The sequence below is a fragment of the Trichomonas vaginalis genome, chromosome V, assembly GCF_026262505.1.
Source record: "Trichomonas vaginalis G3 chromosome V, whole genome shotgun sequence".
NCBI classification, from domain to species: Eukaryota; Parabasalia; order Trichomonadida; family Trichomonadidae; genus Trichomonas; species Trichomonas vaginalis.
In genome coordinates this window covers 4266354-4288732 of record NC_067207.1, presented here as the reverse complement: position 1 = coordinate 4288732, position 22379 = coordinate 4266354, and the positions used below count along the sequence as shown (strand labels likewise).

At 34.9% G+C, this 22379-nt stretch overlaps 11 protein-coding genes and 4 pseudogenes across 15 annotated transcripts, besides 1 other annotated feature; 8 read left to right on the top strand and 7 right to left on the bottom strand.

The window, feature by feature from the left end:
• Positions 1 to 20193: part of a mobile genetic element that runs on past the window's edge.
• TVAGG3_0276610 (uncharacterized protein) lies at positions 1018 to 1977 on the bottom strand (the record flags this gene model as incomplete). The annotated part of the gene is made up of 1 exon (XM_051228725.1): positions 1018 to 1977. The coding sequence occupies one exon, from the start codon at positions 1975 to 1977 to the stop codon at positions 1018 to 1020; it is 960 nt and encodes a 319-aa protein (XP_051098455.1).
• On the top strand, positions 1994 to 2395 carry TVAGG3_0276600 (uncharacterized protein; the record flags this gene model as incomplete). The annotated part of the gene is made up of 1 exon (XM_051228724.1): positions 1994 to 2395. The coding sequence occupies one exon, from the start codon at positions 1994 to 1996 to the stop codon at positions 2393 to 2395; it is 402 nt and encodes a 133-aa protein (XP_051098454.1).
• TVAGG3_0276590 (uncharacterized protein) lies at positions 2415 to 2567 on the top strand (the record flags this gene model as incomplete). Its single annotated transcript, XM_051228723.1, has 1 exon — positions 2415 to 2567. The coding sequence occupies one exon, from the start codon at positions 2415 to 2417 to the stop codon at positions 2565 to 2567; it is 153 nt and encodes a 50-aa protein (XP_051098453.1).
• On the top strand, positions 2587 to 3171 carry TVAGG3_0276580 (phage tail repeat-like family; the record flags this gene model as incomplete). Its single annotated transcript, XM_051228722.1, has 1 exon — positions 2587 to 3171. One exon carries the CDS (start codon positions 2587 to 2589, stop codon positions 3169 to 3171), a length of 585 nt encoding a protein of 194 aa, XP_051098452.1.
• On the top strand, positions 3307 to 4167 carry TVAGG3_0276570 (uncharacterized protein; the record flags this gene model as incomplete). Its single annotated transcript, XM_051228721.1, has 1 exon — positions 3307 to 4167. One exon carries the CDS (start codon positions 3307 to 3309, stop codon positions 4165 to 4167), a length of 861 nt encoding a protein of 286 aa, XP_051098451.1.
• TVAGG3_0276560 (uncharacterized protein) lies at positions 4970 to 5386 on the top strand (the record flags this gene model as incomplete). Its single annotated transcript, XM_051228720.1, has 1 exon — positions 4970 to 5386. One exon carries the CDS (start codon positions 4970 to 4972, stop codon positions 5384 to 5386), a length of 417 nt encoding a protein of 138 aa, XP_051098450.1.
• On the top strand, positions 6550 to 7497 carry TVAGG3_0276550 (organellar and viral DNA polymerase type B; the record flags this gene model as incomplete). The annotated part of the gene is made up of 1 exon (XM_051228719.1): positions 6550 to 7497. The coding sequence occupies one exon, from the start codon at positions 6550 to 6552 to the stop codon at positions 7495 to 7497; it is 948 nt and encodes a 315-aa protein (XP_051098449.1).
• TVAGG3_0276540 lies at positions 8462 to 8979 on the top strand (annotated as a pseudogene). Its single transcript has one exon. A coding segment is annotated over exon 1 (518 nt).
• Positions 9568 to 9987, top strand: TVAGG3_0276530 (uncharacterized protein; the record flags this gene model as incomplete). The annotated part of the gene is made up of 1 exon (XM_051228718.1): positions 9568 to 9987. One exon carries the CDS (start codon positions 9568 to 9570, stop codon positions 9985 to 9987), a length of 420 nt encoding a protein of 139 aa, XP_051098448.1.
• Positions 11378 to 11797, bottom strand: TVAGG3_0276520 (protein of unknown function, DUF4108 family; the record flags this gene model as incomplete). The annotated part of the gene is made up of 1 exon (XM_051228717.1): positions 11378 to 11797. The coding sequence occupies one exon, from the start codon at positions 11795 to 11797 to the stop codon at positions 11378 to 11380; it is 420 nt and encodes a 139-aa protein (XP_051098447.1).
• Positions 11835 to 12470, bottom strand: TVAGG3_0276510 (Poxvirus D5 protein-like family; the record flags this gene model as incomplete). The annotated part of the gene is made up of 1 exon (XM_051228716.1): positions 11835 to 12470. The coding sequence occupies one exon, from the start codon at positions 12468 to 12470 to the stop codon at positions 11835 to 11837; it is 636 nt and encodes a 211-aa protein (XP_051098446.1).
• TVAGG3_0276500 lies at positions 14803 to 15214 on the bottom strand (annotated as a pseudogene). The gene has a single exon. A coding segment is annotated over exon 1 (412 nt).
• Positions 15336 to 16368, bottom strand: TVAGG3_0276490 (annotated as a pseudogene). Its single transcript has one exon. A coding segment is annotated over exon 1 (1033 nt).
• On the bottom strand, positions 17347 to 19316 carry TVAGG3_0276480 (annotated as a pseudogene). The gene has a single exon. A coding segment is annotated over exon 1 (1970 nt).
• On the bottom strand, positions 19487 to 19799 carry TVAGG3_0276470 (protein of unknown function, DUF4106 family; the record flags this gene model as incomplete). Its single annotated transcript, XM_001298472.2, has 1 exon — positions 19487 to 19799. A coding segment is annotated over one exon (313 nt), but the record flags the coding sequence as incomplete, so codon positions are not given.
• Positions 20194 to 22379: the final 2186 nt, after the last annotated feature.

Here is a 22379-nt window from a genome sequence, read left to right as displayed (position 1 = left end):
AAAGAAGAAGAAAGAGCTAACAAAGCTTATGCAACAAAAGAACATACTCATCCTGAACTAGCAGACAAAACATATGTTGACAATAAAATGTCAAGTGAAGTGACAAGAGCTGAAAACGAATATTCTAAAAAGACTCATATACATTCTATATCTGATATTACAAACTTACAAGAAACCTTAAACAGGAAAAGTGCCGTTGGACATACACATACCATTGCAAATATTACAAACTTACAAGAAACCTTAAACAGGAAAAGTGCCGTTGGACATACACATACATCTTCTGAAATAACAGACTTAAACATTAGCCTTGAAAAGAAAGCAGATAAGAACCATACACATGAATTCTTCACAACTGTTGGTATAGAAAGTATTGAAGGAACGGTTGAAGAACCTGATGGGGATGTATTATATTGGAAACCTCCTAACTTTCCACAAGGTTTAACATCGGATGAAAACATAACAACGATGAAATACATTAGATGTAGAAATGTTTATGTCATGGAGGATGAAATAAAGTTAAATTCACTGCTCAAGATTTATATGATAAGAAAGCAGACAAAACAGAGCTTCAAACATTAAAGACAGAAATACTTCAAACATTATATCCTATAGGCTCTATTTATACGTCAATGAACTCTACCAGACCAGAAGTAGTACTTGGTTTTGGAACTTGGACTCAAATAGTCGACAGGTTTTTGTATTGTGCAAACTCTTCAAAGGAAACAGGTGGAAGTAAAACGATTTCAGGTGAAATTTACCTGCACACAGTCACTACATAGATTTAAGTACATCTCAAGCAGGTTGGCATAAGCATAGATATTGGGATGGTCAGCAATGACAAAAGGTAAAGGATATGATGTTAAAGACAACGTTAAGTTTGCTATAAATTGTTACTGGAGTAACACTGAGGGAGGAGGAACCATACACATCGCGTTTCAGGATTACGCAAACAACGGGACAAAGTAAAGACTACATGCCACCTTACATGACAGTTTACGCATGGTATAGAATTGCTTAGTCGTCATGTTCCACTTCTTTAGCATATTCGTCAGGAGTTGTCTTATATTTGTTAGGAACTGTCTTTGAAAGTATACCACCTTGAACTTTGACAAGTTTGAAACGAGGTCTGACAATAGTAGTTTTATCTTCTGCTTGCAGTCTGTACATTTTGCCATGTTTGCCTAAAACTTCATAATATTCTCTTGTATACTTTCTTCTATTTTTACGAACACGAATGTGAGTACCTGTCGGGTTCCCATTGTTGTCATAGTCAATAGTATTTTCATATGGGTCGCGTTTAGGTATTTCTATTTTTACTTTGTCACCTTTCTGAAGTTTGAAGCCCGGCATTCTTTCTTGTTTGTCTCTTTTGACTAAATTATTAAATATATAGTCTTTCTCTAAGTCAGGGTTGTTTTTCATTTCTTCGGGGGAGTGGTTTCCCAAACCTTTTTGTTTACGGTTATTGTAAATATTTAAAACTTGTCTCATCTTTGCCATGGAGAAGTGTCTATATTTGTCGTCATATGACATTTCATTTGCTTCACCACCTTGTGGTTGGTTTAAGTCTCTTAACATTTTTATACAACCGTCAATGACACCAAGAGCAGAATGGTTTTGGTCGACAATGAAATATTGGTTTACATTTTTTGAACGCAGATAGTTTTTTACATCATCTGATTTGAAAGAACTTTCACAGTCAGATGTCAGTTTTGTTGGATGGTATTTGTCAACGAATATTGTCAAAGCAGTTTTCACATCTAAAATATTTTTGGACCATAATGGTATGGCTTCACAGTATCTTGTGTTTTGACCGACAAATATTAGCCAGTATGGTGGTCCATCTGTTCTAACTCTCGGAATGTTTTCCAAGATATCCATAAACCAAGCATTTGGTGTTGAACTAAAGATTTTTACCATGAGTGCTTTCTTTGTCGCTTTAGAAACATAGGGGTCCTTGTTTGGATTCGTCATTTTTAACCCATAAGAAATGGGTTTATTTGGCGCATTAGCAGGAGTTGCATCCAGATTTTTGCCCGCAGTGGGAACAATAGCCAGAGGTGTATTTGGAGTTGGAAGGAAGATTTTGAGTACATTAGGTATACTTAAAGAGAAAGCACAACCTATTATACAAACTGTACAGAAAGGTTGGGATGTAGCACGAGATGCAACAAATCTTATTCCAAATCCTGAAACAAGAGGAAAAGTTCAAGGATGGATGGACAATGTAGGAAGACAAGCAGGAAACTATTATAACAAAGCAAATGACTACTATAACCAAGCAGGACACTATATGGACCAAGGTGAAAGATTCTTTAACAGAGGATATAACCATGCACAACAGTGGGTAAACAATAACCAACCGCAACCACCTCAAACTTGGGGAATGTAAAATTTTTTACTGAGATGAAATGAACAATACAGCATTGAGACAAATGGGTTCAAGATGGATTTGTCGGCTTCCAGCAGTTACACAACGTGTTTGTCAAGTTCTTCCTATACCTCAGGAAGTTTTAGACCGACTTAAAAAACCTAAACAACCAGTTGAAAACAAACCAAACTAAAATTTTTTACTGAGATGAAATGACCGAAGAAGTTGAAACGGTAGATTTGACACCACAAACAAAAAGTTCAGAACCATTGTCAAAACCTGTCAAAGAACTTACAGATGAAGAGAAAAATTCAATAATAGAAAGTGCCAGATCTGGAAATACAAACCCTAACTACAAAGTCACTTTTCATAAAAATGGAACGGCTAGTATCTCAAAAAAGAAACAGACTCTCACAAATAAAATATTGAAGTCTGAAGGAGCTTTCGAGACAACAGATGGAAAAGTTTACTTCACTGACCAACAGTTCATTATAGAACATCTCATTGACTTAGAGTCGAAATATTCTAAACTTTACAACAAACACAAAAAGTTGAAAGGAAAACAAAAACAAATGGCATATGATATTTATGAAGATGTTGACGACACAACTGTTCCTGCAAGTGAAGTAAAGTCAGAGAAACCGAAAAGTGACGAAAAACCGATAGAAGAAGAAAAACCAAAAACTGAAGATAAACCAAAACCAAAGTTTAGTTTGGAAACTAAACCAAGTCAACCTTCATTAGCTGGTATGGGTTGGCGTCAAAGACTTATGGCAGCAGGCGGTTATGTAAAGTAAAGAAAAAAAATTTTTTTATTTTTATTTGAACTGTACGCTGAGTTTGTTGGAGAAGACCGTTGGGAAACTTGTTTGTTAGATGAGAAATATGAAATGGCATACCATTTTAAAACAATATATTTTTACATATATTAAATGCTTCAGGTTGAAAAACAAAGAACAAAAGTAGTAGATACAAAACCGTTAGACTATATCTTTACAAATGCTGGTAGGACTATTTCAGATGAAGAAATTTCATCCCGAGCATACAGGTTTGACTATCCAATTCGTTGGCTTCAAAGTCCTTCAGATGCAAAGGCAATAGGATTTAGAAGAGTTTTGTTTTCAAATAGAACTAACGCATTTATGTTCGCAGTATATTTTCATGGGCAGTATAAAGGTTCTGATGGTCTAATAGACAAATTTGACGAAATGAAAATCTTTACAATTCGTTCAGACGAAAGTCTTGAAAAAACTCTAAATGACTTTCAAACTCAAATGAACAAATATTATTGGGAATTTCAAGAAAAATACGACTCTTTACTAAATGGAACATACTATCTGAAACTAGAATATGACAAGATGAACTCCACCGTTTCATTTCAAAAGATTGAAATTAACCCTCCAAGAGATACAGAGTTTTTATTTTGGGGAGTAGACAAACGTTCTTGGGCACAATTTCTTCGGTTACTAAACCAGAACGAACCATTACCACCAGATGGTCCATTTAAATTTATACTTCCACCAGCAGATTTGACAGTTTATAGAAACGTGTTTGACCCTCAAAATGTTATGTGCCATGCAAGTTTCAGTTCAAGCAACAATAGTTTTCTATGTATTGGTAAGGACTTTTATGACTTTGCTTCTAAATTCTACGAACCACCTAGTAACAGTTTCTCTGACTTTCAAGTTTGGTTCACAACAAATGGTGTGCAACATATTCTTCCATTGTACTATGACTTTTATCTCGAATTGTCTTTCATATATAACTACGGAAAAGTGCTGAAAAAGTATTGAAAAATATATTTTAGGTGAAGAGGTTAGATCTAACACGTTTTCTAACCACTTTTCTAACATCGTAGAAAACTCATGAAAACAATTTATTTTAAAACTTTCACAAAAAACATAAAAAAGTGAAGTTAAAATGAGATGTTTACTGAACTGGTTGGATGTCGCCTTCTGAGGTTATGTAGAACGGCTGACCCGAGAAGTGAAGGAGAGACTGAATTGCCAATTTCATATGGGGTAGGGGGTTCTCTCTGTTTGGTATTTTTATCCAAGGACGTTTGTTTAGGAACTTAACAAGAGCTTCTCTTTTGGCGTCCTTTATGTCGTCGAAAGGAGTGTTTTCTGGTATTTGAATTGGAATTCCGGTCGAAGTCTCGAGATTCAAGACAGCCCTTCCAGAAATAGTGGTGAACTTGACCTTGGGCTTCATGACCTTGCGCAAGTAGTCTTTTACGCAGTCGTTAATTTAAATTAGGTAAATTGCCTCGTCAAATCCTTCTGGCATTCCGAGTCCTTCCATCCGACAGAAAAAGTTTTTCCCGACAACTGGAAAAAATTTTCCTTCCAACAGGAAAAAATTTTCCGGACAAAAGAAAAAATTTTTCCTTCCGACAGGAAAAAATTTTCCAGTTGTCCGTCCGTAAACCATTCAAATTTTCGAAAATTGAGAACTTTTTGGTCGAACTTCAGAAAAAGTTTTTCCTTCCGACAGAAAAAGTTTTTCCTTCCGACAGAAAAAGTTTTTCCTTCCAACAGGAAAGGTTTTTCCATCCGACAGGAAAGGTTTTTCCATCCGACAGGACACAAACAGATGACTGACGTTCCACCAACCGAGTCCATTCCCAAACCAGAGGAACCTAAAGAACCAGCCCCTGCACCTCAGTTCCAGCAAGTACCTCCGAATTTCTACCAATTTCCACCTCAAGGTTACTACCCACCACAAGGCTTCCCGAACTACCCTCCTCTGCCTATGCCTTACTGCCCCAACCCTTGGATGTTCCAGCAAGCTCCACCCCAGCAATTCCAATCTCAGTCCAAATCGAAGAGAGACCAAGAGTTCGAAGAAGGTCTGAACCGCTTACGCAAAGAGTATGCTACAGCTCCAATTGAGAGAAAGTTGTTCCCGGACCAAAAATATAATTTAGGTGAAGAGGTTAGATCTAACACGTTTTCTAACCACTTTTTTCACCTCTTGAATTTTCATGAATTTTCCCGAAATAAAAAATAAAGTTAGTTTTATTTTGTATGTAAAGATATGATTTCAGGGATTTTTTTGACGAAGTGCAAACGTTCACTTCGTCAAAAAATAACAGTTATATAATGAAAAAGTGTCATTTTTTGTATTTTTTTGTATTTGACGAGAATGTCGGGTAGAAGGTTAGATCTAACCTGTTTTCTAACCTGTTTTCTACCCTCTTGAATTTTCATGACTTCTTCGTAAATGTTTTGTCAAGACTTCTTCGTAATGAGTGTAAAGGACCCAAAAATATAATTTAGGGTAGATGGTTAGATCTCACCTGTTTTTTCACCTCTTTTTTCACCTCTTGAATTTGTCATGACTTCTTCGTAAATGTTTTGTCATGACTTCTTCGTAAATGTTTTGTCAAGACTTCTTCGTAAATGTTTTGTCAAGACTTCATCGTAATGAGTGTAAAGGACCCAAAAATATAATTTAGGGTAGAAGGTTAGATCTAACCTGTTTTCTCACCTGTTTTCTAACATGGTCTAAAACTCTCGAAAATCATGAATTTTCATGAATTTCCTTAAGATAGAAAAAATAAAGTTAGTGTCATTTTTTTGTATTTTTTTGTATGTAAAGATATGATTTCAGGGATTTTTTTGACGAAGTGCAAACGTTCACTTCGTCAAAAAATAACAGTTATCTAATGAAAAAGTGTCATTTTTTGTATTTTTTTGTATGTAAGATATGATTTCAGGGATTTTTTGACGAAGTGCAAACGTTCACTTCGTCAAAAAATAACAGTTATATAATGAAAAAGTGTCATTTTTTGTATTTTTTTGTATTTGACGAGAATGTCGGGTAGATGGTTAGATCTAACACGTTTTCTAACCTCTTGAATTTGTCAAGACTTCTTCGTACATGTTTTGTCAAGACTTCTTCGTAAATGTTTTGTCAAGACTTCTTCGTACATGTTTTGTCAAACATGAACGTACATGCTTTGTCAAGACTTCTTCGTAAATGTTTTGTCAAGACTTCTTCATCGTAATGAGCGTAAAGGACCCAAAAATATAATTTAGGGTAGAAGGTTAGATCTAACCTGTTTTCTACCCTCATTTCTACCCTCGTGAATTTTCATGAATTTTCCCGAAATAAAAAATAAAGTTAGTTTTATTTTTATTTATTTTTTTATTTTGTATGTAAGAACAGAAATGTCAACAATCGGCACAACAACAATTCAAACAACTACAGCACCAAACTCGTTAGTCATGAATCCTACGTCAATGTTGGTAGAGATGAAAAGCTTCATTCCTTCTTCATATACTTTCGAAACAGAAATCCAGAAGATAAAGCAAGAACTTTTAACAAGTAATTTAGACTGTAGTGCGAAAGATGAAGAAAATGAAGAAAATGAAGAATATCTTTATGAAATGGAGGACCTCATCGACCATTTGCCCAAATTGCCTGAAATCCAACAACAAAAACTCACTATTCCTGAATTCGATGAAATAGAAGTCAGACCAACCGACTCAGTAGAAATAAAGAAGTTCATACGTAAGGTTAACTATGAGTTTCTTGGATTTCATTGCAACCACAAAGTCATGGACAAAGACTGCGATATGGTATATAAGAATGTTTCTGACATATATAAATCTGAAGAATTTAAGACCTACGACAACTTTGTTTCGTTAGTTGCTGAATGTGTATGGCAGATAAGAGATAAAGATAAAAGATGTAAGGTATGGCATGAACAGATAAAACCAACTGCTTCAGATTTAAAGAAAACCATTGACGCTTTAGTTGTTTTAGCAGGTAAGGTTTCAATGTACAATGCTAAAATGAACCCACAATGTTCTAAATGTAAAGCAGCAATGAGGAAATATAACTACTCCGTCAAAGAGATAGAACGTATGCGAAACGACTATGCTGACTTAAAGAAAGAAGCAGAGAAACCAGCAGAAAACAAAATGGACATGTTAGCATTTCTAAACAAAAACTATCCAACAGCTGACGATTTCCTTCTTTCAGATGTCAAGAAGAAATATAAAGAAACATTCGGCATTGTGAAAACATTCGATGTACTAAAAGAAGAAATCGAAGCCACAAAATTGTTTAGAATTTCAAATATACATCGTACAATTCATGTAAAACGCTTATAAAATAACTGAGGTGAAAAAAGAGGTTAGAAAACAGGTTAGATCTAACCTTCTACCCTAAAATATATTTTTGCTGAAAAATGACCAAAATTCTGAGTAAAATAATTTTTAGGGCTTGTGTCAAACCGTTGAGTTTTCACAAAATTCCAAAAATAACGTTTACCATGTGAAACGCTTATAAAATAACTGGGGTAGAAAAGAGGTTAGAAATGAGGTTAGATCTAACCTTCTACCCTAAAATATATTTTTGCTGAAAAAAATGACCAAATTTCATGAATTTCCTCATATGTTTGCTACCCTCGGAAAACCGAGGGTAGAGATTCCGTACGAAAATCGCAAGAATTTGCCAATAAATTTAAGAGGTTGGTATGTACATAGACTATTAGTAAATGCAGTTGCAGTGAAGGCTTACTTTACATCGTTCAGAAACCAAACATACAGACATTGGTTCAAAAACCAAAGCACACAAGAACTTTTGAGCGAAGAACAGCGACCCAGACTTTTTTCTGAAAACAGTGAAGAACAGCGAGTAGGTAAAAAAACCCGGTCGCCAAAACTCTATGAAAATCGTGAAGAACAGCGACCCAGACTTTTTTCGGGGTCGCCTAAAACTCATGAAAATCGTAAAAATTTGTCAAGGTAGTATTGGAGCGCAATTTCTCCAAATTCTCTGTGTCGGAGTTCTTCAGCATTTTCCAAGGTGTACCTGGAGAACTCAAAGAAGTTGTCAAGAACATACTGCCATGCTGCTCTTCTGAGTTCGTCGGTATTTTGGAAGTGTTGCACCTTCGAGTCTTCTGACATGAAAAAAATGACCAAATTTCATTATATAACTGTTATTTTTTACGAAGTGAACTTTTGCACTTCGTAAAAAAAATCCCTGAAATCATATCTTTTATACAAAATAAATAAAATAAAGTTAGTTTTTTATAAAATATTTTTTTTATTTTGTATGTAAAGACAGAAAATGTTAAAGGTTGAGTTTGAAACAGTTAAAAAGATAGACAATGACACCAAATTGGTTAGAATAGGTGATTTAAACGTAAGATACTCAAAGAAATACAACAAATATTCTTTGTCAGACATTTTATCTCCATCTGGAAAGAGACCGAAGGACTGGGTTAGAATTGCTTCTACTCAGAAAATTTTGACAAGAAATCCTGAGCTTATGATATCGGTCAGATTCTATGGAACTACAGCATATCTTATAGACAAAAGTCTTATACCAATAGTTTTGTTATGGTTAGACCCAGTTGTTGGATATAACTTCATAACATATGGTTCATTCGATACGGAACGTTGCAGTGAAGGCTTACTTTACATCGTTCAGAAACCGAAGGACTTCAATACAAGAGATATAAGATAGGAAGAACATATAATATAACTCTAAGATATGACAGTACAGTCAATAGAGTCAAGGTTGTGTTGTTAACGATATGAGAGCTGCAGAAACAGAACTACTTGAAAAGTTTGAGAAAATGTATGGTGCTCCCACGAAAGGTAAAGAAACGTTTGAAGTAGATGAGATAGATAAAGCTATAAAATTATTTGACGAAGTTGCTGAAAAATACATGTAAAGCGTTTATTTTTGGTCTTTTGTGAAAGTCAGGAAATAACGCTAGTTTTTTATAAAATATTTTTTTTATTTTGTATGTAAAGACAGATATGTCAACAACCGAGAACACAACAACAGTTATAGTCCATGAAGCTATAAATGAAGAATATGAGTACATACAGTATAACAAACAGTTACGTCTCATTCGTTCGGTCAAAGACGATATGTACCAAATGCAAAGTATTTTGAATGCTCTTCGTTCTACAAAGCAAGCATATCATTGGTTTGAAAACCAACAGACAAAAGAACTTTTAGAAGAATTTCCTCATATGTTTGCGACCCTCGAAAAACCGAGGGTCGAGATTCCGTACGAAAATCGTAAAAATTTGGCTCCTGGTTTGAGAGGCTGGTATGTACATAGACTTCTTGTAAATGCTGTAGCAATGTGGGCTTCACCTCGTTACGCTTGTTATATTTTCATGATGTTAGATGAACTTCATAGACAAGAACGTGAAGAGATGGAAAAGAAACTTCATGCAAAAGATGAAGTCATTGAAGCAAAAGACAAAAGCCTTCAGAAAAGAATACCACGTTCGGTACCAAAAGGAAAGGAAAAGAACTATAAGTATATGATTTATACTGAAGAGATGGAAAATGAAGAAGACAGAGATATGGTTATGTTGCATTTAGTCAGAAGAAACAACAAAAGCTTTTACGACCTTGCTAAGATTTACAAATCTGACAGAAATTGGTTCTATCGCGAAAACTTACCGATTTCAATGACCCCAAATGAAGATGTGAAACAAATAGTTCAAGATACGTTACCTCAAACACACTATGATATTAAAGGTTGTACAATACTTACCTTCAAAGAAGATTTGCCATTGTTAAAGGAAAAAATAACAGAGTATTTTGACAACTTCAAACAAGTAGGGTAAATGCACTCTTTATTTTTACGCTTGACTTTTTACAATTTGAACTTTGTTTGCGTAGATATGAATTCTGAAAGAAGTATGAGGGTCTTGTATGACTTTGTACTTCTCCCATAGTTCATGTCTGTCAAACTTACCTGCCATGGACTCTTTCATAAGTTCCATGAAATCGTCTTCGGACAATCCGGGGAAAAGTACAATGTCAGTAAGTATTCTCTTTACATCCTTACTTAAACTCTTGGCTGTCTGTACACAAATGACAACTGAAATGTTAAAGTGTCTGAGCTTCTTAAGAATTCGACACATGTCTTGTTCTCTGTTCTTTAACAAAGGATGAGAAGCAAAGTCATCTAAGATAAGAAGACATCTATGAGGGTACGTTTTCCAATCGTAAGATTGCAATTTCTTCGAAATGTATTCTATCTCTTTCTGTTTGTTTCTGAAGTGTTTCTTCTCTAATATTCTCTGCATTTCCTCATTTGGGTCTTTAAACTTCGAATTGACATACTCATTTATAGCATTATACTTCAAAACCCTTCTTTGGTACTTCTTTATCCAATCTAACAACTCAGAGTCTTTTATACATACTAACTTAGACTTCTTTATAATATCTTTGAACGAATTGACGGTTTGGTCAAATTGACCCGAAGTACTACAAATGACAACTAACTCATAGAATGGGTTCTTCTCATCTAGTTCTTGTTGTTGTGCAGCCATTTTAAGATAAGTGAAAGTCTTACCAGACCCAGGTGGTGCAATTAGACCTGTTATACCATTCTGAGCAAATAAGAACTTGTCATGTATGGGTTTTATCTGAGCATTTTCCAACTTCCTCTTGTTCTTATTTAAAACATTCTCAAATTTTTTGTCAATGTCAGCAAACTTTTTTTCTAACATATTTTTAGAAAAATTAAAATTTTTATCTTTTAGAAAATGTCTAGCGATTTCGCTATCTATATTCGAGACAAGCTTTTCGACAGCAAAACATCTGTCGACCATAAAATCTTACATAGTGTAAACAAGAAAGGTGAATTTGTTCTAAAGTTCTGTTTCTGGGAATATGACAAGAACCATAAAACATTAAGCAGAGAAGTCTTAAAATTTGTCAATGACAGACTTGTTGACAGAGATGACGCCTCTTGGAGAGATGAAGTCCAACAAAACTTCTTAGAATGCAAAGAAGACACATGCACTGTTCTTGAAGATGAAATAGAAAACAGAATAGAAGAGCTATTAAAGGACAAAGAACTTTTACAAAAATATGGTTCTGAGAAGTTTGACATAACTCCACCAGAAAAGAAGAAGAGAGAAAAGAAAGAAAAGAAAGTAGAAGAAGAGAAGAAAGAACCAGAGCCAGAGAAGAAGAAATTTGACATGTAAAAATAAAATTTTATTTTTAGAACATTTCTGGGTCAATGTCAATGTTCTCTTCCTCTTTAGGAGCAAACACTGGCTTAGACTCTAAAATCTTTTTACCCAATTTACCTTGAACTTCAACTATCTTAGACTCATAATATTCATAGTCGTCTGCTTTCTTTGGTTCATAAGGTATAACAAGTTTGTATGCTTTGCCTTCTTTAAGGTTTGAGAACCTTCTGTCAAAACTTTCTTTGACTGTTAACAAACCTTCTATGTCTAAGTCTTCAAATTTCGCACCATTTTTAGTCACAATAGCAAACTTAACTGGTTCGATGTTCCAAACTTTGCTGAATGAAGACTTTTCAAAATGGTAGAAGTAAACATTCAAATATGTGAATGGGTCTAGTTCTTCTTTAAGTCCTGACATGTACTTGTTTACTGAGATGAATTTTGTCATCTTTTCTATCGGATAAAAAAATATTTTTTTTTAAAATTTACTCAGAAAAATTTTTCTTTGTATATACACCATTCTGTACGTCTAAAAGACTTTTGACATTTGCCAAGAATGTTCGTTTAGACGCTGTCATATAACCATATTCTTGACAATATTGTTTATACGAATCGTACAATGACCTTTCATCTAATGACACAAAGTCAGTTTCATCTATGAACAGTTCATATACACTCTTGTTTGCTTCTAACAATGTTTGTCTCTCTTCGGTATGTGGAATTTGTCTTGGATTGAACTTTGAAATATCTAATGTCATGAAATATGAGAACAAGTGGTTGTAAAAGTCAGATGTCAAAGTTTCTGCTAAGTCGTCAAAATATTCTGTATCTTGCATATGAGAATCTGACGTTCTGACAACTACATATCTTCTGTCAGAACTTTCTAATTTCATCGGAACAGCATTGTTTGAAACCATAATGAAGTTTGCAACATTTTCACAAACTCTTTGGTCTTTATACTTTCTTTCAACAACTCCAACTTTGTCTGTTATAAGACTCTTCAAAGCATCTGAGTTCAAAACTTTTGTTGTATCTATACTTTGAAGTTCGTTACATACTATAAGTTTCATATTCTCTATTGAAGAGTTAAATTTACCGCAGATGTTTTCTAAGTTTGTCATATTCGGATTCGAATAACCTTCTAACAGTTTGCACAAAATATCTGTAAAGAATGTGTTCTTACCTGTTCCTTGTTTTCCAATTATAATGAGAGCAGTTTCATTTTTAGCACTTGGATGTTGTAAGATGTTTGCAAACCAACATAAGATATACTCATAAACCTTTTCGTTTCCATTGCATATAATTTCTTTGACATGGTCTAACCAAGCTTCTATAATATTTTCTTTCCATTCTACTTGTTCATATTTATATCCAGTGAAGATAGAATAGAAGTTTGGAGAAGGTGTATAAAACTTTATACCACGAACTGAAAAATCTTCAAGTTTTGACAATAAGATATCCCAAGCATCTAACATCTTCATGCCAACTTGTACGACTTTTATTTTCTTAAGTTTCTGTTTACATTCTTGTTCTGAAACTATTGTCGCTTTAGGTTTGTTAAAGACTACATCCCATTCTTTCATAACATAACATTCTGGGGCAGAGTCAACATAAATGACTAAACGTTTCAAATTCTCGACTGCTTTGTTATAGTCTCGAAATGGACACATATTTCTGAATGTTTGGAAGTCATAAAAATCTGAAACATCTATTCTGTACATTTTTATAAAAATAAAAAAAATATTTTTTTTTATTCTTGAGCTATTTGTTGCATTTGTTGTTCTTGAGCTATTTGTTGTTGAAGTTGTTCTTGTAATACAATACTTTCACCAGTTGCATCTTCCAATTCGAAACTTTCTGCCGTCATTGACAAATACATAGGACATAAAAGTTTTACAGGAACAAAGTTTGCGTCAACTAAGGTTAAGTTTATGTTTGCTAAAGTGTTTGAGTTTACTAAAGCTGAAACTCTGCATTCGAATGAACAATAGGCAAACCAGCATGAGAATGTGTTATTTTATACGCATAAGTATCTTTTGGTCATAGTAGTTTCTGTCGACATTCGAATAACACTTTGAACCTAAGTTTGAAACAATATAAAAAGGTGTACTTAAAGTCAATGGAACAGACATTCCTTGTATGACACCTTTTTCCTGTTATAGGAAACTGTTGGTAGTAAAACCAGATATAAGTTTTGTATTATAGCTCATATTGTTTATAGTAAACTCAGTCGGACATCCAAACATAATGAAACCTGCTCTAGTTGCAGCACATGTTACACTCGTCCTTAAAGTATTAAATAAGTCAACAAAACCTGTTGGTGGTATATCTGAGTAAGTATCTTCAAAGGAGTATTTTTTACCATTCACAACAATAAAATCTTCTGGGGTCAAAAGAGCAAAACAAGCTTTAGTCGTCATTGGTGTTTAAGGTTAGTTTACAATATCGTCCTTGAGGACTTTGTAAGTTTGTTGTTATAGAATATATATGACTCAGGGTTTTTAGTCGTAATAGTATAAACCATTGTGTCTTCTGCCATTTACTTAGCAAATAAATTTTAATGAAATGTTGTGGTCGTCAAATTTATTTTTATAACGTCTGGAAACTATATTTTAAGTTCAACGTTTCACCTCCTTTCATAACGTATATCTTGTCAATGACATTATATGAAACACCACAGCAACTAACGTCGGGTTCTATTTCTTTGATGTTTATATCGTCTGCCTCTGTCAAAAGTTTCAATAGTTCTTTCAAATTTCATGAGGTGCAATGACATATGAGTTCACTTTTACAGGGTTGTGTTCGACCAAGTTTAACATTATACCCAAAGCTTGACAAATCTTCTCCTGAGTTTGAAGTTTGTCTTTCAGTTGTTGGTAGTCGTTTCGAATATTGCAACAGAACTTAAGTCTCTGCTAACTTCAGGGTATGTTGGTTGTTCTTTTACAGGAACTATTGTTATACCATCTTGGTCTTCGTATGGTTTCCCACTTCAACATCTCTGTCTTTGACATTGACAACAACACTTTGACTGTTTGTTTGAGTTGGTGAATTTAACTTCACATCTGCCACCGCCATTAAACCTTTTGAAACACTTACGCTTCTATTTTTCGGAAATGACATTTTACTTAGAATAAAAAGATGGACGTATTTGAGTATCTCTTCGAATTGAAGCAAAACAAAGTTTACACACACAAACAATACAAATACATTGACAGAATAGTTCTTTACACAAACAATGGAAAATGTTATAGAATAGCAGTCTTTGCTGAACCAAAATATTTTCATAAAGCAAAGAAAGTTGGTATAACTGAAATGGTGAAAGTTCTTGAAGCAGACAAAAATATAACTTCAAAACTTACAGATATTTCTAAAGTAAGTTTATAATACAATATTATGTCAAAACTGGCGTACTGTCAATATTTGACGGAGAGAAGTCAGTTCAAGAACAACTTACTGACCTGCTGCCAAAATCTGCTCGATGGAAGCTGTCGTTATACCAATCTGAGGAGCCCCAGCAAGTTTCATCGAACGAATCTTCAAAAGAGCATCTTCCGTGAAAAGTGCTATTGGTTTTGTAAACTTCTTTGCTTTCAATTCATCTGGACCGTCTCTGTCACCAGTATATTGTATTTGAACTGTACCAACAGTTGAAATACCACCCATAAAAGTCTTCTGAGTCAGCAAATGGAATGCCAAGCCAAAAGTTTGAACGGTCTCCATTTGTATATTGAGTTTTTTGACTTCCTGTATGGGTCCATACTTTCACATATGGCATAATAGAACTTTGCATTTCAGGGTTAATGGTTGTTGTGAAGTTGTTGTTAAAGTTCATAGCATCTAATGTCAAGTTGTATGACCTCATATCCTCAACTGTAGAATATTCTTCTCTTGGATAATATTTGCCATCTATGTTTATATGATATTTAATACCGGGGTTGTAGAAACAAGAATAGTCATTTATAGTTCGTCTGAACAGTACAAACATAGTATCTGCATGTTTCATTGCAGTTGTTAAGGCAATATCTGTTCTTGCACCTGGGTCAGCACTTTGGTTTCCAACTTCACCTGCAAAGTCTTTGACAGATATTTGGTGTATAGGGAACATAAGTGGAACTGCAATATATTTGGCAGCTAAAGCATTTGAAATATCTGGGTCCAACATATAGACTGCAAGTCTGCTTTCTATTCTCTTGCATTCAAATTTTTCGCATGTGAACTTAACTGGGTCCCAAGCAGTTCCAGCAGCATTGAATAATAGTTTACTTCAGTGTTGAAGTTTGAGAAACCAAAGTCTAAGTCAACTTTGTCTTTGCAAAAGTCGGCGAATGACGTTTTATTTGTTCCCTCTACGTCTGTAATAGTGAATGGGTCTTGTGTTGGTGCAATGACTAAGTTATTTTTGCTTGGAGTAAGTTCAATAGAAATTTTTCCTGCCCAGTTTGGCAAGTATCTTAAAAACCTGAAGATGAGGAAAGATGACAAAGGAACTCTAAGTTTCAGTTTTACTTTAGTGGCAGCAGTTCCATCTGAACCAGAAAGGTTAACATAAACTCCTGGAACGTTAGGGTCAAGTCTTCTTATTTCTCAATAGTTGCATACTGGTCTGTTTGTTCTCTAGCTTGTGGTTGTACTGAGTTTCTCAAAGCGAACCATTCATAGTTTGCCCATGTTACTGTTTGAACTAAGTCAGAGTTAGAATATATCTTATATCCCATGAAAACTTCTGGAGCAATATTGGTATCCGACATAGAAAATTCCATTGCAACCTTTCTTGTCAGACAACTTGGCAGAAGGTTTTATTTCAATGTCTTGTTCCACGTATAAGAATGAGTTGTCAATAGAAATAATATGAAACCTGTCGCAAGCAATATCTACTGTTGTTGAAGAACCTTCTCCAAACTCACCTACGTTTCCATAAGAAACAGCAGTTGTATATTCGTAAGTTCCAGGAACTATTTCTGACCTTCTAATGGCATTGTCGCATTCGTTATACCATTCGGAAACATTTCCGTTCATGGCATCCAAAACTGTTGGCGTTATATTCTGAGCGGCGTACATTTCATATGGGTAAAAATATAGAATAGTTGGATTTATATGTCATAATAAAACCCACTCGGACCAAGCTTTACTTTCTTCCTGGCTGAGTTTTTAACTCTTCTTTTTCCTTCATTGCCACTACTTTCACTAGATGAAGTTACTTCTTCACTACTTTCACTTTGTTCTACTCTTCTCTTCTTCTTTGGTGTCGCTTTTGGTAACTTGCCTCTGCTTCAAGTTGTTGCATCTTTGCCTCATGTTCACCTAGTATGTTGTAAATTTCCCATGTCCTTTTTGCCTTTGGGCTCTGGTCGCCCATCTCAGGTAACCTATATCCTAGAAAGATTTTGTCATAGTTTGTATTTGAGTCTTCGCTTATTGTTTGCATGACTCTTTCCTGAGTTTCCGGTTCAAGCTCTTCAAACAGAGCTTGTCCATATGGAATAAGCTCGTTTCCAAATATATGTTTTTGTAGCCATTCTGGTTTTCTTTCCATGTTACCAATAATATCTTTTGTGAATGGGAAAGCTTTTACCCAATCTTTCAGTCTTGCGTCATTTATTTCTGTAGTTGGTTTTATTTTGTCAAGGAACATGTTTTTCAATACTAACATTTCATTTGGTACTGTCCATTTGAGTTTTCTTAAATATTCATCCCTTCTCGGTTCATTGTCTGCAAAGTAAGTTTTTATGACATTTTGTAACTTTCGTTTGCAAGGTCATGTACAATAGGTTCTCTTCCTTCTGTCTCCCTAACTTTCTTTCTAAACTCTTCACCAAATATACCATCTTTATGGTTCTGTGTAGTTCTTTGAGATAAATGTTCTAGAACGTCAGGTGTTATATTTCCATCAGCCATGTTCATTTCATACTGGTCCAAAATATCTGCATGTTTCATATCTTTCAATGGCATTAAAGCCGCGCTGAAAATACCAGCTATATCTGGTTCACCATTCACTTCCATTGCGTCTACAACTTCTTGGAATTGTGGTTGTAAGTTTATGAACCACCTATCCGGGTTAGCTTTATGACCCCATCTCATTGTAGTTCCATAGTCTGCAGAAACAAAAGTAGGTTTGTTTCCATATTGGTTAGGTTCTGAATGAACTTTAAACAATGTTTCATTTCTATATGTTTTGTTGAAATTTAACCTTTTATTTTCACCGAGTTCAGCCAAAGATTGAACGTTATATGGTCGTAAGTAAAAAGGGTTATTGTATTTGCGTACATTTTCTTTCAGTACTTCCATTCTATGCTGAATATTTTCATCTGGTGTTGGAGTCTTTTGTATGTCGGCAAACATTTTTCGATATTCTTCTACCATGTCAGCCGAATTTTTCTTAGACTCTTGGAAAGATTCCATATTCACCTCATACTCTTGTTGAGGGTCAAGATTTTTCGGCTGTTCCAAATCTTCATCTAGTTCTGTGAAGTTAGTTTCCAAAGGAGGGACTTGTTCGTTTCCTTCAGGCTCTTCTAGCTGTTGTTGCTGAACTATTTCTTCCATGTCTGGTTGTATCTGAACTTCTTCCTGTGGAGTTTCTTGTACCTCATCTGCTGGCATTTCATATATTCCGAGACCGTTTTTAACAAGTTCCCTATCTAAGTCATCCGGACTCATAAACCTTTCTTCTTTCGTTCCGTCTCTATTTTTTACGCGTTTCATGAAGAGAGTTGAATTGTCATTTAGCTCTGACACCAAATATCTCGGAGTAAATTCAGTCATGTCATTTGGATGATATGCTATTAAATCATATTCCTTAGCGAGTTTGTATTTTCCAGGTTTGAAATTATATCCCATTTGGTGCTGAGCCATAAAGCTAAATAGGTTCGGGTCAGTATTTCCTTCCTTGAACTTTCTAATAGCTTCTTTATATCTGTCACTAAAGTCAAGAGTATTTGGGTAACCATAATCTTCCTTTAGCATTTTTAAGAATTCTTGGTTTCCTTGTTCTCTACTTCTTTTATGTCCTTGCTCTGTTTGTGGTTGTTGTTGTGCAGGATTTTGAACTGTTGGTTGCTGTGCTGGTTGTGGAGGTGGTTGTTGTGCAGGGTTTTGAACTGTTGGTTGCTGTGCTGGTTGTGGAGGTGGTTGTTGTGCTGGTTTTAGTGCATGCCTGTGTCTGTGTCCATGTGACGATGTAAATGTTTTAGGTAGTCCTGGTGCAGGTGCTTCTCTTGGAGGGTTTGGTGGTATATAGGTTCCACTAGCTAGTATATAAGTTCCACCAGCTGGTATATAAGTTCCACCAGCTGGCACATATGTTCCATCTGCAGCATAATGTCCTACCTGACTTTTCGTTTTTAAGAAAGCATTTACTAGGTCTGTTTTGGTCTGTTGTAACTCTTTTCTTGACTTTCCACAACAGTTGCTCTAACGGCGTCATAGGCACTTTGAACTGCCTGTCTCGTTGCTGCATCTGTTATTTTCGTCATATTTTGTGCTACTTCTCTTAACTCTTTGTCGAAACCTTCAGACTTCAGTTTCTTTCCAGATGAGAAGTCGTTCACTAGTTTCACCTTACTATGAAGAGCTTCGAAGGCGTTCTTAAAGTCAGCATTCATTAAAGCTTCATTTGAACTGTCTTCATCCGCTTGTATTTTTGTCCTTATTGACCCTATAAGTTGGGCTGCTTTAGCGTTGGCTTGGGCATCTAACCAGTCATTGTTAGCTTTTATATATTCTGCGCTTTTCATTGCCTTTTGCATGGCTGCGTCGTTATTTTTACTTTCTTGTGCTAAGTTTTCATACTGTACGGTTTGGTTTTGCAACTGTAAAAGTTTTTCTGCCTTTACATTTGCTTCAACTTCTTTTTTATACTCATCGCTATCCATATATGTCTTCAGGGCTTTTTGTTTTATTTCTTCATCTTTCAGTACTTTATATTGAGTAGTATGGTTTTTCAAATTTATAACATCTTGTTCCATTTTTGCTACTTCTGCTGCTTTTTCTGACACTTTTTTCGCATATTCCTCTGTACTTAGTTCTTTCAGTTGTTCTTCTTTCTTCTTTTTCTCTACGTTTAACTCATTGAGTTTCTTTGTGTGTCTGTCATATTCTAGTTTCTTTTCGTTTTCACTTATTTGCTTCTGTATGTCTATGTTTGACTTTTTGACATCTGATATTTGATTTTTGAGTGAACTCAAATTCATTTGACTTTGAGGGTTATAAGCTGTTCCGTCTGCAGCTCCACCATAGCCTGCCATTTTCGCTAAAAGTGCCGCTCTTAAACCTCCACTCTGTGCACCAACAACTCGGTTTAAAAGCATAGGATTGCTTGACATTTGTTGCAACATAGTGGGGTCATTCAGCATTTGTTGTTGCAACTGTTGTTGTGGTGTCAGTTTTACTATTGGATGTTTCAATGCTCCCTTCCTCTTACGTATATTCTTACGTAGCTTACGTGGCATTTTAAGTGAAGTTAAAAAGCGGCTTTTGACAGATGTTTATATGACACTATTTGTTCAGCACAAAAAACTACTCGGTCAAAGTGTTGTCAGTTTTGTAAAATAACCGTCCTATCTCATTCTATAAGGGAGAAAAGGCTTCTCAAAGTATACTTCCTTGGAACGCCTGTAACTTTTCCTGTAGCGATGATAGACCCTTACTTGTCCGGACAAAGTTATACTATTTTGAGTGCTATACAAAAAAGTCAACGGCTGGCTCGTCCTCAGAAATTTTTTATGGGCTAGAGGGCGCAACGCGCCTGGAAGCCCTCCGAATAAAAACTTCATTTATACTAAACATCTTCAGGGCTAGAGGGCGCAACGCGCCTGGAAGCCCCACTACCTTTTTTTTTTCTATTATTTAAAATTATTATATTTTAAAATTCATTTCGTCATGAAAATAAGGTTAATGTCAAAAGCGGTTGTTTTGAATATTCTTTTTCAAAAATTTGGTTGTTAATGAAACCTATGGGAATAATAACAGAATCTTATTGTCGGTTAAAGATGTTACAAATTTTGTTCTTCATGTTGATTGTGAAACCATTTATGGTACTTCAGAGAAAGAAGTTTGTACCGAATATGCTTTCAAAGAAAGCGCAAATACACTATCATCTATTACATTTCCGAAAGGATCAAAGCTTACAACAATCGGTGATTGTGCATTCTCACAATGTTCAAAATTACCCTCAATTGATTTTTCCAATTGTGAATTATTGACTGTTATTGGGATAAATGCATTTGCAAATTGCATTAGTTTATCAAATGTTATCCTTCCATCCAATTTGGAGATAATTCCAACAAAATGTTTTATTTCTTGTTCCATCAAATCCATAAATATCCCGAATAAAGTTAAGATAATTGGTGAAAGTAGTTCTGCATACAATTGGCAACCAAAATCAGTTACAATTACAGATTATTCTGACTTACAAAAAATCGAAGCTGGCTCATTTTATGCAACTATCATAGAGACAATATTTATTCCAAAAGGTGTTTCATCCTTAGCTGGAAATGCTTTTGAAACTTCTAAAACATTAAGAACGATTGTTGGAAATCCATCAAATCCATACTATTCTATAATGGATGGAGTTTTATATAGTTTCGATAAGACAATTCTTGTGAAATTTCCTGCAAATCATAGTACTTCATTTGAAATTCCAAATTCAGTAACCACAATAGAATTCTGTGCATTCATTGATTCTCTGATTGAAACAGTTAAATTTCCTCCAAATTTGCAAATATTGAATGGTTGGTCTTTTGCAACAACACGGCTCAAATCAGTAGTAATTCCTGATTCTGTTACATTTATGAGCGATGGTGTATTTTCCAGAAGCTATCATTTGAATGAAATTACAATTGGCTCTGGAATATCAGCCATTCCTGTATACGCATTTAATATAGCAAATATTACAAGTATTACAATACCAGAGAATGTTATATCTGTTGGAGCACATGCGTTTGAAGGATGTCCATATTTGAAAGATGTTATATTACCTTCTAAAATATCAAATCTAGGAGGTTCGTGTTTCCCAACGAGTGTAAACATCACATTCCCAAGTACTGCAAAACTTTCTATCGATGATCAGAAGATTTTGTATAATCTCGATAAAACTATATTGATTATGTGTCTTGAAAAACTGACTTCATATGTTATACCTAGTAGTGTTGAGACCATTCGAGCAGAAGCGTTCAAATCGATGAAAGATCTCACAAAGATTGAATTTCGATCAGGTTCTACACTTAAAACTATCGAATCACTAACATTTTCTGAATGCATAAAGCTTTCATCTATTGAGATTCCTAACTCAATTAGTTATTTTGGTGAGAGTGCATTTTCATCATGCACATCTCTCAAATCAGTTTTCTTTGGCAGCAAACTGACGCGGATTTCAACGAGATGTTTCGAAAACTGTGTCAATCTCGAGATTATTAGTTTCAGTCGATGTGATGGTAGTGCAACAATTGATTCATACTCGTTCAGTGGTTGTTCACACCTCAAAACATTTACATTGAGCGAAGGCATTGTTAGTATTGACATGCGGTGTTTCAATGATTGTATCTTGCTAGAGAGTATCAATATTCCATCAACTCTTAAATATATTGGTATTTATGCTTTCTCTAACACAAAGATATCCACTGTCACATTTGCATCACACAGTTCAATGGTCAATCTTAGTCAGTACTCATTCAGCCAGTGCACTTCTCTTCGAGAAATTGTTAACATGCCAGACAGTATCATGAACATTGGCTCAAACTCCTTTGAGTCTTCCAAGATATCATCTTTTACTGTTCCTATTTCTACAGAAACTATAGATAACTATGCATTCCGTAGGTGCTCTTTAATGGAGACATTCACAATTCCACCAAGATGCTCTCTCAAGAAAATAGGTAACTTTATTTTCGAAGGATGCGTATCGCTGAGCAAGATTGAATGTGTTGACAGCGATTTCTTTGTTATCGACAATGGTGCCCTCTTTGACAAGAACAGGAGCAAGTTAATCTGCTTCCCTCCAGCTTCATTAATTAAATTCTTTTGTTTCTCACAGA